Genomic DNA, 14271 nt, shown 5'->3' on the forward strand with positions numbered 1-14271 from the left:
GCTGCACAAATGTCCACAAATGCCCCTTTTTATTTATACTTACAGGGATAGGTATTGCTGTGGGAGCAGGTACATTTTGACTGTAAAGATTCATAGGCACCGGCACATACACTGGAACTGGAATAGGCACTGGAACATACTTTGTGTTAGGATCCTCCTCTAAATAAAATAAAATAAAAAATGAACTCATGTTCTCATGTTTACATTCCTTCCTACATTTGAAAATATAAGAAAATAAAGGCAAAATTATTGAAACATTGGCTTCCGTTATCATAATGTAGGTTTCATGGATACAAAGGCCCTCTGCAATTAAAAAACCTCTGTGGTAAGCCACACTTTAGTCATGATAGGAAATCCACAGCTCAGTGACTGAGGGCCTGTTCACATCAATTGTGGTGTAGCTGCTGCAACACACAGTAAATCGCATACTAAACTCACCCCTTCATTCTAGAGAGGGAGGGAGGGAGGAGGTGTGGTATCGCAGCCGCACACCCACAACCCCCCTGCGATCGGACGCATGGCAAAACATTACCTGCGTTCCGGTCCAGTGTGAACACAAAAAAAGTGCAGCATGCATGCATTGACTTCAATGCTCCACCACGCCCTCTACTGCACCAGAACGAAGGGGGAGTTGTGAGTGCGATTACTGTGCGTTCCATCTGCTACCACTCTGGAATGCACCGCAATTGGCGTGTACTGGCCTCACATCACTGTGTTTAAATTCGTATATACAGTATATTTTAGAGATCCTCTCTGCTCTTTTAGTGTGCATCAGTACTCCATAGAAATTAACAAAAATGAATACACTGGGGCAGATCAAATATTGTCAGTGCACACAGAAATCTGCTTTGTTGGATGTGCCAAATATTAGTTCAGTTTGTAGGCTTTGAAAAGAAAGATCCAACTAAAGCACCAATTGCAGTAATAAGAAGAAAAAAAAAAAAGGAGCAGGAGCAGTAGCGTGCCAAGGGAATGATGGTGCAAACACAGTTACACACCAAATAAACTATATGCAAGAAGACAATCATTTAATTTGCAATGCACCAAAATAAGATGTCACATCCAATTGTTCCCATTCCTAAACAACTGCCAATCCTAATTCAGCTGGCCCATTGTGTGTTTCTACTACGCTATACAATGGTAATCCTCAATCTTGAAAACTATGCCCTCATTTTGGAAAATGTATGGCTTTAAAAATGGCATGGACACACTAAAGCGCACAAGCACATTTGAGATTGCATGCAAAAATACATATTATAAATGTGCATTACAGAACATGCAAGGTATAAAAATGGCCCTAAATGACAAAAGAAACAATTTGTAGTTTTGATAAAATGACATGGTTTCATCTAGGGCTGCAACTAATGATTATTTTCATAATCGATTTTTTGGCCGATAATTTTTTACATTAATCAGATAAAATAAATTAAACAAATACCATTCTTAAATGTTAAATAAAATACACAAATGCAGTGTTAAAGTTTATTTCAGAATAAAACTGCATGCACAATTTTTTGCACTGGAACGCACGGCATTGTGGTATCATGCGTTTCAGTGCGGGCAATCACATTGTGGGTGGAAGGTGCGTTTGGGGCGGCATTTAAATAAATAGCAATGCAACTTAACTCCCGCAGCAGAATTTGTCAGGCCGAAACCAAAAAGGACTTTTTTCACACCATTTATATATTTTTAAAAAAAATAATTGTATTTTAAGCCCATGGCACTTGAATAGCTTCCGTAAGGGAATGATAGCTGCCAGTGGCAAGATTCGGCAGGCGGCAGCTTCATTTAAATACAGCAGGTAATGGGCTGGTGCAAAAGCCCGTCCGCTATTAGCCATTCCACTTTGCAATAGCCAATAGCAGGCTGGCTATTGCACCCGCCCAACTAATCGATAACGAGAATAGTTGACAACTATGTTGACAACAGTGGTCAGAAATAGTATTGTGTTTGAAAATATTAAAAAGTCCTTAACCAAACATCACAGGGACGAAGCAGCTTGTTCGCAAACTTAATTTGCTTGCCTACAGGCCTGAGGTGCTCAACTTTGGCCCCTCAAGTTCTCTTAAAGAAGACCTACTAAACTAATCTGCCTTGCCGCACCTGTGGAATCAATCCACAAAGACTTATGAGGTCCTCTCTGATACAGGAAATGCTTGAGAGGTGCCTGCATAGAACTCTATGGTGGTGAACTATGCAGACACGGCTAGGTGAAAGATGGAACTCACCCGCTGGATGTGGGAATGCAGCAGGCCACGTTTTTTTAAATTATGGAAAGTATGTTTTTGGGACAGTGATGGGTGGGTTATTTTTGTTCAGAGGGAGCTAGGCACTAAAGTCTCTGCATTCATTCAAATATTATTCAAGATGATATCTGAGTCAGTGGGAATGCAAACACATCAGTGTAGGTACTGTCCAAGCACATGGCTACCTTTAAATTAATTCAAAGAAGACTTATTTAAAACACTGACAAACTACCTGTCTGGCAAGTCTTCGCCTGCATGTGCGGTTTGCAGTAGGTGGCCTTTGTCATCGATAGTGGCTTGCACAAGACTGCCTTATTCTTCATGTCTTTAGGTGCTGCAGGAGTACAGTTTATACCCTAAAAGGAGAGAAACATTTCTAAATTATAGAGAAACTAAAATTTATATTGATATATTAAACTGAACATTATGACTGCGAGATGAAGTGAATAGCATTGATTATCTTGTTACAATGGCACCTGGAAGTGGGTCGGACATATTTGGCAGCAAGTGGAAATTTTGTCCCTGAAGTTGATGTGTTGGAAGTAAGAAATTGACAATTTAGAAAAATGGGCAAACATAAGGATTTGAGTGACTTTGACAAGAGCGAAAAATTGGTGAACCGGCATGGGTGGCCAAGGCTCATTGATGCACGTGGGGATCGAAGGCTGGCCTGTGTAGCCTGATCTAATAGAAGAGCTATTGAAGCTTAAGTACTGAAAAGTTAATGCTGGTTCCAATAGAAAGGTGTCTGAACACACAGTGCATTGCAGTTTGTTGTGTATGGGGCTGAGTAGCCACAGACCGTCCCAGTGTACTGTGTCCACTCCTAAAAGCGCCTACAATGGGCATGTGAGCATCAGAACTGGACCTCAGAGCAATGGAAAGAGGTGGCCTGGCCCGGTGAATAACTTTTTTCTTTTTTACATCATGTGGATGGCTGGGTATGTGTGTATCGCTTGCTTGGGAAGAGGTGGCACCAGGATGCACTATGGGAAGACAGCGGAGACAATGTGATGCTTTGGCCGATGTTCTGATTTTAAACCTTGGGTCTTGCCATTCATGTGGATGTTACTTTGACATGTACCACCTATCTAAACATTGTAGCTGACCAAGTACATCCTTTCATGAAAATATAAGCTGATGGCATTGGCCTCTTTTAGCAAGTTAATGCTCCTTGCCACACTGCAAAAATGGTTCAGGAATGATTTGAGGAACACAGCAACAAGTCGGAGGTGTTGACTTGGCCTCCAAATTCACCAGATCTCAAGCCAATTGAGCATCTGAGGGATGTGCTAGAAAAAAGTCCGATCTATGGAGGCCCCACCTTGCAACTTACAGGAGAACTGTTTTCTTTAACACATTGCACAGGTGGTAACCGTCTGAGAGGTGTGGTGCGCTGAAACACACATGCATTGGGATGCCATTGAAAACAAATGGCAGCACAGATTTGCAGTAAAATTAACTTGCATTTTGCCGTCTTACAGGACTAAGGGCTTGTTCACACCATGTCTGGACCAGCTAAAATGCATCCCAATGCATTTTATAATAAGCAAGGTTCCCCGAAAAAAACGGAATCCCAAAGTAGGAGCTGTCTATAATAATCAAACAGGTAATGATAATGTAACAAATTTTAATGAGAATTAATTCTCATTAAAATTTGTTACATTATCATTACCTGTTTGATTATTATAGACAGCTCCTACTTTGGGATTCCGTTTTTTTCGGGGAACCTTGCTTATTATAAAATGCATCCCAAATGGTATTTCTGGGCTCTGCGCACACCAGTGCAGTCTGTCCCAGTGTGATGAAAAAACAAATAACTGTGCACTATATTTTCTGTCAAACATAACAAATGGCAAACACACTCATCAACTCATAACCAGCTTTAAAGCAAGGTGCACATGGAAGGGCTTTATACAGTACAACAGCAAAAAGTTTCCCAGCACGCTCATCAGCCAGCATGCAAAAAAAAACACCTGTCTAACCGCTGAGGTTAAAAACAGAGGTTTTAGATACACGTCATCTGCAGAATATGTGAAGCCTCCTGGCGAACTTTCACCATATTTTTTCTTTTGCTACATGTGCTCCAAGATGGAGACTCTCATAGGTTAGAGTTAGGACCGCTGTACACAGAGGGGCCTTGACGAGGCAGTGCGGCTTTCACATATTCTGCAGATGACGTGCATCTAAAACCTCTGTTTTAACCTTAGCGGTTAGACAGGGGTTTTTTTTTGCATGCTGGCTGGTGAGTGTGCTGGGAAACTTTTTGCTGTTCCACTATTTTTTCTGGTCTGGAACACACCAAAATGCATGTAAATGCATGCAAATACACTGAAATGCGCCTGAAAGCCCATTCAGGCTTTAAAAAAAATGCACCAGATTAGGTCCGGACACAGTGTGAACAAGCCTTAAAGGATCTTCTACTGACAGCTTGATGCCAGATACCACAGCATACCTTCAGAGCTCTAGTGGAATCCATGCCTAGATGGGCCAGGGCTGTTTGGCAGCAAATGGGGGCCCTACTCAATATTAGACAGGTGGCCATAATGTTATGGCTGATCGGTGTATATATACATACACAGCTGTGCACTACTGGAAAAATACAAAATGGTGTATTTTGGCTATTTAAAAAACTTCACTGACCATTGGTCTGTGCCGTGAGGCTTGAACTCCTTGGTCTGTAAATAAAAACAAAAAGTTTAGTAAAGAATCATATGATGACAAGCAGCGGTGTATAACAAGTTCCTAAATAAATACCAAGGCTACAATATACCTAAACGGACTGAGGCCACAATAAAAAACCCTAGCCAAGTAAGGGCTTGTTCACACCAGCGGCGTTGGGCAACGTTGCCCAATGCAGTCCTAACTAAAGCAAAAGGCAAATTTGCCTTATGTCCTATGGCTTCAGGTCACACCAGTGCTCTGTGCTAGAGTGTACTGGAAAAGAAAAATAGAACATGCTGCATTTAATTTTCATTTGTGTGAACAAGCTTTACATCTCTTGGCCTCAACAGGTCTTGTCTACAAAAGAGAGAAGAACTGTTAATTTAAGAGCAAGTGGGCAGGTTCGAAGTTTTCATTTTGCGTTCAGATCCATAAATAATCAAGATCGAAAAAATCTGCATTGGTGGTCAGTAAATTTGAGTGTGTACGCATACAGGTTTAATGGAATGGTATGCGAGTTAGAATTTTATGCATCTGAACCCACTTCAGATGTTTAAGGGTCTATACACCCATAAAACGCAAGTACTTTAATGACTATTTCATGCTTTTTTATTTTTTATTTTACACAGGATGTTTTTGTCAGCCTCTGCCAGCAAGATCATAGATGATTGGTAATTTAATTACGATTGTGTGCATGAGGCCTTATAGGTTTTCCTGAAAATATCTTGCATCAAACCTTTCACTGCCAAGGCCTTTTCTGCACACATTATAATCCACATTTTACGCCTTAAAATTACTTAAAACCCCAAAAAATATATTTTCTAAAAGCAAAGACCCTGTAGAATAAAATGGTGGCATGCAACTCTTATCAAACCCAAAAAATGTACTTCATTTTAGTGCACAAAAACACAACATAATACCCATTTTTTGGTAAAATATAAAAGATGAGGTTACATACCCCACATGCCAAGGTTAAAAGTTGCATGCATCCATGAAACAGCGACAAAATACGTTACCCTGAATTGTCCATAGGACTACGTTTTAAAAGCCTGTACAGGTCATCAGTTTAGAGATATGCATGAATATTGGCCCTGTAAATATTGCTCTTACTCTGGTGCATGTGGCGATACCAAATATGTGTAGCACAATCGTTTTTGTACGTAGGCGCACCCAACACATGTTTACGTTAATATGCAAAAAAATTTAATCTTATTTTTTTTTTTTTACTTTTTTTTACTTTACTTAATTGCATCACATAAGGGGGCTTACAAGCCCCCTACGTGGCAGCATACTAGTGGTGACAGGTACTCTTTAAGGTGACATTAGGGGTCAATTAGACCCCCTAGTGTCACCTTTCCACTCCAAATAAGCTATTACAGCATAGATTGCAGTGCGCACCGCCCCTGAAGGGATCTGGCGGCAGCTCACAGGCTTTATACATGTAAACAGACTGCTTGAAGGGGCCCGCTGCCAGTGACATACGATACATGTCGGTGGCAGCAAAAGGGTTAAAGTTTTCAGTGTTCAATCTTAAAAAGACAATTGCTGTGCGTTGCTCATGGAAGTTATTCTCTGAGGTTTATAAATAAGGCCTGTTACACTTCTTTTAAGAGTGTCCCTTAATCCCTAGAAGTTTCTGCCTCAGTCGGAGAGTCGAGATTTTAGTCGAGTTTAGTTTTTAGATAATCTCTGTTGTAGGGTATTGCTCAGTCTGTGGCATTTATTTTGAATCTAGTAGTCACACATTTTCTCCTTTTCTTCTTACACACTGACCCCTCGTTACTCGGTTTGTAAAATGAACGGGAATTACAAGACAGTTTATGGGTTATCATCGGCTCGATATTTTATCAGTGTGTCATGAGGGTTCAAGTCCCCCCTCCACACACGTATGTCAGCTGGTAGATACTAATCCACTACGAGCCAACATGAGCTCTATATCAGGAAAAACATTGCAACATACCTAGATACATGTTCTCTGGGCCTTTCTGTGTCGTCATGTTGGGCTCATTTTGCTGGAGGTAGAAACGGAGTAAGCACTGCTGGTCACAGAAATTCTTTATCAATCCACGCCACTGTACTTTCTCCTTAAGTGTTCCTTGAGTTCTACAGCAGTCACACCTGGCTGCCTAGAGTATGGAGACAAATAAAATGATTTAGGCATTCTAAGTGGACCCTGGAAATTGAGTATTGGGAGTAATAATTTATCTAGCTTTAGATTTCTATTCGGCAGCAGAAAAAGGGAACTTTGCAGTGGTTATGTCAGGAAAATTGGCTAAAGAAGACAACTACAGTGGCACCTCAGTTCACAAACTTAAATTCTGGTCGCGAACCGAATCAAAATTTCCCCATAAGGTTCAATGTAAATATGGTTAATCCGTTCCGAACCATATGTTAATTTTTTTTTTTAAACCACAAAAATCTGAAACAGAGTACAGTACTGTATGAAGAGAGTGAACACTAACCTTTGCACTTTCTTTGGAGCCATGCTGGACTGAATAATACTGTACAGTACTGTATGTGCTAAACAGCACACAAAAAAGCTTCACAGAGATGTGCACAGGTCTGTCTGCGACCGCAATCTCGGTTAGAGGAAGCCACGACCACGTCAGAGCGAGGAAGATGGCCACGTCGTGTTTGTCACCTGATTTGGAGTTCGTGAACGGAAGCAAAATTTTGCTCAACTTCCTGTTCGCTAACTGAATTGTTCACGAACAGAAGCGTTCGTGAACCGAGGTATTACTGTACTTCCGTTTTATAAGCGCAACTCCTGTCATATAACCACAACCACTCAATTAGTAAATAAATTGGTCATCTGAATTTAAGGCAACAGAAATGTGAATATCTAGTTTTTGAAAAAAGGATTTTGAACCAGAGATAGAAGTGATCTTTCAAGTGCAAAAACTGAACACAATGTTCTGGATTTCCATGCTGATGCTGCATGGGACATGAGTAACAAATGTGTGTACATTGCTTTTCTCTCTGACACACTGTCACAGGAGGCTGATCGAGCGGTGTAGAGAGGAAAGCCCAGCCTCCAGTGATAGCGCTGTCTCCGCTCCCACACCGCTCTGCTGGACTGTGATAGGCGGCTGAGCGGTGTGGGAGGAGAGACGCCGGCCGCTCTCCACCGCAGCGCTCGGCCGGCTGTCACTTTCTTTTCTCCCCGCTAGAGCAGCGGCCAGCGGGGAGAAAAGAAACCAGGGATGCGCCAATGTATCGGCCGAAACATGGCTCTTTCGGCATTATGCCAAAAGTGCAATTTTCGGCCGATATGTTTCGGCGGCCGATATATCGGTGCATCCCTAGTAACGAATACAGATTTCACATTGTTAATGCTACCAACCTTAAATTTAAACTCCAGGAAACCATCCAACTACACTGATGAAATACACATATTACATAGGAGACTTTTACCTGCCAAATTAATTGTATTTCTATACATCCAGTTCCGGGATTTACACAGCCCTGCCAGACAGCATAGCACTGTCTGGCAGTACAGGATATCTTTTTTTTCTGTGCTGCACGTACAGCAGAACTCCTAGTTGTATGTTTGGGATTACTGCAATATTTACACATCAATTCAGCGTACAGCGAGAGAGGCTATGACAGCTGTGGCTCTCATATATGGAAGTGTATTTGCAGTGTCATTTGTTCGCTTCTCCTCCCCTTGCCCATTCTCAGAATGCTTTGGATTACTGCTTTAACATTTACAGATCTTGTCCTTCACCCACCCTGTGACTGGACCGTAAAAGAAGAAACAGCACACAGATCATATATATCTGCCTGGAGGTCAGCTTCAAAAAACAGTCAAAGAAAAGCTTTGCAATGTACATGTTCTGTAAAATAAGGACTAATTCCATTCCACTAAATTACCTTATAATACCAGTCGTGAAACTTTCTACTGCATTCCTCAGTGCAGAAGTCCCGCAGCTTGCCATCAAACTCCTTAGATGCCCCTCTCTTGCACATCTGGAAGCAGTAGTTGCAGGTCACGCATTTCAATCCCAACCGTTTTGCAAAGTCCTGTTTATAGAGTAGCTTACAACCTGGAAATAATATAATGAATTACAGAGATGTACAAGACTACAATAACAAATACAGATAAAATAAATTGCCATAACAAATGCAGTGTTTAGAAAAGTAGAAGGGTTTATTCATGCAATGACCAGCCGTATATGCTCCAAGTTGCAGTGCGGCGTCATACAAGAGTATCTAATAAGACTACTTTTTAACTGCTGAAGGCCTCATTCACACAGCTTAGAGTTGGCCCGTACAGACCCGTGCAGTGTGCATGGCCGTATCAGGCCTATCCCGAAAGGACAGGTGCTGCATGCGATTGTACGCAGCAGCCTGTTCTTCCCTATGGGTGGATGCGGCTGTACACTCACCCGAACTGCACATCCATACAGGTGTCAGTACTCTGACGCAGACAGGATGGATTCTGTCTGTGTCCGAGCACGGACACCCGCACCCATGTGCAGCTCGGGTGAGCGTACGGCAGCATCCTCCCATAGGGAACAACAGGCTGCTGCGTACAATCGCACGCAGCACCTGTCCTTCCCGGGAACGGCCCATTACAACCATCCACGCCGCATGGAACTGTACGGGCCGACTCTAAGCGGTGTGAATGAGGCTTAATAGGCCATTTTAATTAGCAAAAAAAACCCTGCATAAACATGCCTGCACCAGAGTGCAATGAAGCATGCACATGAACACACATTGCAGTCATTTGCACTATAAACTTACTCTGGCTAGTCTGTTACAAACATTCATAGTCATAGTAAACATACTGGTGATTACTTGCCATCTGAACTGCCAAAGCACTTCTGCAAACACATTGCTTTTGATAAATCTGCCTCCTTCTGCCCATTACTGTCAAGGGCCAGGGAAAGAAGGAATGCAATCACCGGGCCCAAAAATATGTATACTCCCAAACTAGGCATCTGAAAAATTAGAGTTATGGCAACAGAGCCCTCATCCTCCTACAGCTTAGAAGAAACTCCTTTAAATAAAAATAGTCACTGAATAACATGAGCAACCTACCTTCACTGCAGAAAGGCTTCTTAACGCCAGAAAATTTCACGGTGTCATGCAGAGTTTTTTCCTCCTGACAGTATTCACAGTATGTAACGATGCAGTGCAGCTTCTTAAAATCATCACAACATATAGGGCTGCAGAACTGGTACATCTTTTTCTGCAAGTAGATGTCACTTTTAAATACGTGTGTCAAGGCCTCCATATAAACATTTCTGACGAAGGTAAAACAAACAAACAAACAAAAGGCATCTGCAGCCATCCACTGTGGTTTACAACGCCCTGGACATTACTTCCTTCTCTTCGTGTGTTGTCACAAGGATAGGTATAAAAGGTAAGAATCTCCAAATAAAGTCACGATTAAAAGCCATTTTATAAATATATTTGGGAAGATTATTATTGCTGTACCCCCATTAGGGAGAATTCTCTCACAGGAACTAAGAGGGTAAAGATCTCCATTGGCAGAGACGGCAATAAAAACCTGGCAGGTTCAAGCCATTCTCTACTCATACGATTTTGGATACAGTTGTGTTTAAACCTGATGCACCTTTGTCATGATGAACAAGTGATGGGAAATCCAAAATTTTGCAGTCACTAGGATTGGAGCACAGGGAAAGCCTTCCAATGGGGACACCATTTCCAGTGACAAAAAGTTGGTATTTCCCTTACTGTGGAAAGATTTCCTCTTACTGCCCTATAGAAAGCATAAAAAACTAACAGGGCTTTTTCCAACTTGCAGTTATGTGCAGTTGTATCACATTCCTTTTTCACTTCTACCTGGAGCTCGGCTTTAAATATTGCCGTTTGATAGAAACGCACAGGCAGCGTTACAGGTTTACAAAACACATTTCATAGTACAAGCACAACAAGTATGCTAAAATTCAATACAAATATGCTTGTTACCTCCCAGTCCAGGGTTGCTGGCTTAGTAGAAAACATATTTTTACAGTAATTGCATTTTAACTGAATATCGCTGCTGACATGCTGGCCATTTGTAGAAGACTGAATGCTGAGAGTCTGAAAGACAAAAAGAGTTCAACTGAAAAATCATTTACAACTTAGGTCACAACAAAACAGAATTATGGATTGGATAAAAGAGACAGATACAGGGCCCTCCTCATGTATCACTTCCCCCTCCCTTTTAGATTGTAAGCCCTTAGAGGCAGGGCCCTCCTTACAATCTTGTCTTGAATTGTATTGCGATTGTAATGTCTGCCCTATATTGTAAAGCGCTGCGCAAACTGTTGGCGCTATCTAAATCCTGTATAATAATAATAATAATAACACAGGGCATCTCTGATTTAGGTAAATGTATACTTTACAGCAGGGGAGTGCTGAGGCTCAGAGAGGTTCCAAAGAACATGCGGAAGTATTTTAGCAATATAAAAAGGTGAGTTCATCTATTTTAGCATCAGAAAATTACCAACGTTTGCTATAGAAAACACTCCCCAGAGCATAAATATTTAATATTTGATCTTTGAAGTACAGAAACACAGCTCAAGAGATCAAAATCCTTAAAAAAAAAAAAAAAAGTAATTCTTCCATGCTGCCAGTATATTTTGTGCCATTCTGACATTGAGCCTTCCACCCACAACAGCACACTCTACAGGTGTATTTATGTATTGCAGCTGAAGAATTGCAATCCATACAAAGCCTAGTTTACATGGACTCTCATATGAGAATCAGGGAGGCAACCATCTCTGAACAGATCCTTAAACTCAATTTCCACATTTGTAAGTGATTAGAATTGATTGTGGTAATGAAGAGGTGCAGTGATGATCTATACGTGTTCACATTTTCATGACTCACATTGCAGGCTTTCTTCATTTTTTTTTAGGAAGGTATTATTAGGCCTGAAGCCTAAAAATTCAAACATTTTCTCCACAGGAAATTCAGTGACACCAGAGTGTCAGACTGTAAACAGCTGCGCCTCCCTCCCTGTCACCCATTGCAACAATCAGTAAACACTAGCTCTGCCCTTACATGCAATACATTGTCCGGAGGGGGGGAAGAATATACACACAAAAGCACAGAGGCGGTCATTTCCATGAAGAGGAAAGCTAACAAAAAAAAGTAAGTTTATGTGTTCATATACATCAGCTGCAAAGGCCTGCTTCATGTTAACGTGGTGTACATTGCTTGCATGGTTTTTTTTTAAATACCTCTGCAAAGCTGGAAATGGGCTTTAAGCGTTGGTTTCAATGCGTTATGAGTTGACTTCAAACAAGCATAATTCTGACATGGTTTTCTGACATTAATTTACAGTAGGCTTGTTCTGGGTTTGCGATTCGAAAGTAATTGAATGCATGTAAATTTATGTAATTAAGGGCACCCTAAAAATTAAACTTTCCTTATTTGCTAAAGCCCTTTAAAGAAGACCTGAACTATGGAAGCTGTGTCCAATAAATACTAGTAACTATTATTGCCTGTGGTCCTACTGCAGCCAATCTTTTCCTCATTACTGACTTGCCATGCCTTGTTCTGCAGGAGGAGGTGGCCATTTTGGTAGAGGAGCAAGGCTTTGCTTTCTCATATCACAGCTGCACCCCTAATTATTGCTGATCTAAATGACTGGTGGCGTAATAATCAACAAGCACCATTACAGCATTACAGGTAAACAAAGAATAGAGTGCCGTAATACATGAAGCATAAGCAGGGAGATACTTGCACTTCAGGTGCTCAGGGACAGCTCCATTTTCAGAAAGCAGAACAATGAGCAGCATAGCAGTGACAAATCTTACTACAAATCACATGAGACTATCAGTCAGATATTTACAAATCGGTTTTTGCCCGAACACCTACCCTTCGCTCCTTTGCACATTTTTTCCCCTAGCGCTTTGCTTTTTTCGATCAGATGCAGGAGTGCCTTAGATTATCTCACACTGAAGATATACAGCTATGAAGCTAAAAAAACTTGTTTTTCTGAAGAGTTCAAAACAAAAAGATTCTTTAGGGTACTGTTTTGGCTCAATTAACATCTAGACGTTCCATATAACATAGTATTTCAAGTTCAGGTTCACTTTAATCAGACTTAATCAAGCAACTAGCATTTTCTTAGTGCCAGCCAAGGAAGCCTTACTTCCATTGTGACATGACAAGAGGTGGTGGTGGGGGGGTTGAGGCCTGGCAAATGTAAACTGGATTTGTTTCCAAAAACAAAAAGACCAACAAATGTGTTTCTGCTCATGGAGTAATTCTGAAAGTAGGTATTTTCGAGATGGAGAGGGCATGGATGAAATGGTAAACAGCCACAGAGCAGAGGGCATAAGGGCCGATGAAAAGCTGATAAAATCCAAATGCACCATTAAAGTGACCCATGTAGTTAGTTCCTTTTAAGATCCAGGATAACAGTACATGAACATATAAGCTGTTAGCGCTTTGTTGCACCTTCATGTCACAGGTCTTGTGTTTCGTCACAAGCAGAAATATTCCTGTCGCACAAAATACATGAGCTACTTTAGGGAAGATTTCAGCACGTTTTATCCCGTAGTCTCCATAGAAAAAGCTTAAAAACGTGCAGTGGGATTTTTTGTGTGCGTTTTTCGCCTTCACATGAATGTGACAGAATCTGCTTACAAAAACGTGCGTAAACACCGCACTAGAACATGTCGCCTAGGTGTGAATCAGGCCTAACTGACAGACTCTTAAGAGTTGGTGGGTGCAGGAGAAGTGGTTAGTTTCAACCCCCTAATAGGATAGAGTTGGAGGGACACAGGGGATACCTGGGGAATGTCCGCTCTTGCTCGTTTTACTATGTTGAGTAATTTTATGTTTAGATTAGGTATGAGAGTCAAGTGTGTATGGTTTGCTAGGAAGTATGTGGTGTGGATGGATGTGGTTTTTATTAGATGTTCTCTGTTTTATATGCGTTTCCCCGTGTCCCTGTCGATGTCCCTGTCCCCCCTTGTAAGTCTCACTTCCTCTCCCTTTGTGGTTCTTTTCCTGGGTCTGGGACGCTTGATGTCTCGGTCGCATATTATTCCATGTCCATGATGGCGTCCCTACGCCTGGTGACATACAATGTCAGGGGCCTTAATGCCCCCGCCAAAAGGCACCAAGTACTGGCTGAGTTACACAGACTGCGGGCTGACGTGGTCTTCTTGCAGGAGACTCATATCTCTCATGACTCTGCGTTACTATTGCATTCAGGGTACTTTCCACACTGGTACCATGGCACGTCCCCTACCAAGCGGGGGCGTGGGGTCGCCATAGGATTTGGAAAGGATATTCCCTTCACGGTCACTGACAGAATGGTTGACCCGGAGGGCAGGTTCCTTTTTCTTCATGTCGAATTATATGGTGTTATATATACTGTGGCGAACGTTTA

At 41.6% G+C, this 14271-nt stretch overlaps 1 protein-coding gene across 1 annotated transcript in view; it reads right to left on the reverse strand.

Moving 5' to 3' along the window:
- ZMYM2 (zinc finger MYM-type containing 2) overlaps nt 1–14271 on the reverse strand; it is a 73486-nt gene that overhangs the window by 13723 nt on the left and 45492 nt on the right. Inside the window, exons 8-14 of the mRNA XM_018554670.1 lie at nt 10848–10961; nt 9954–10104; nt 8784–8956; nt 6871–7036; nt 4890–4924; nt 2479–2602; nt 44–159 (exon numbers count right to left, since the gene is read on the reverse strand). Of these exons, the coding sequence (XP_018410172.1) occupies nt 44–159; nt 2479–2602; nt 4890–4924; nt 6871–7036; nt 8784–8956; nt 9954–10104; nt 10848–10961 (879 nt within the window). The remainder of the gene's footprint in view (nt 1–43; nt 160–2478; nt 2603–4889; nt 4925–6870; nt 7037–8783; nt 8957–9953; nt 10105–10847; nt 10962–14271) is intronic.

Source organism: Nanorana parkeri, unplaced genomic scaffold (assembly GCF_000935625.1).
Source record: "Nanorana parkeri isolate BGI_ZX_2015 unplaced genomic scaffold, ASM93562v1 scaffold169, whole genome shotgun sequence".
NCBI classification, from domain to species: Eukaryota; Metazoa; Chordata; class Amphibia; order Anura; family Dicroglossidae; genus Nanorana; species Nanorana parkeri.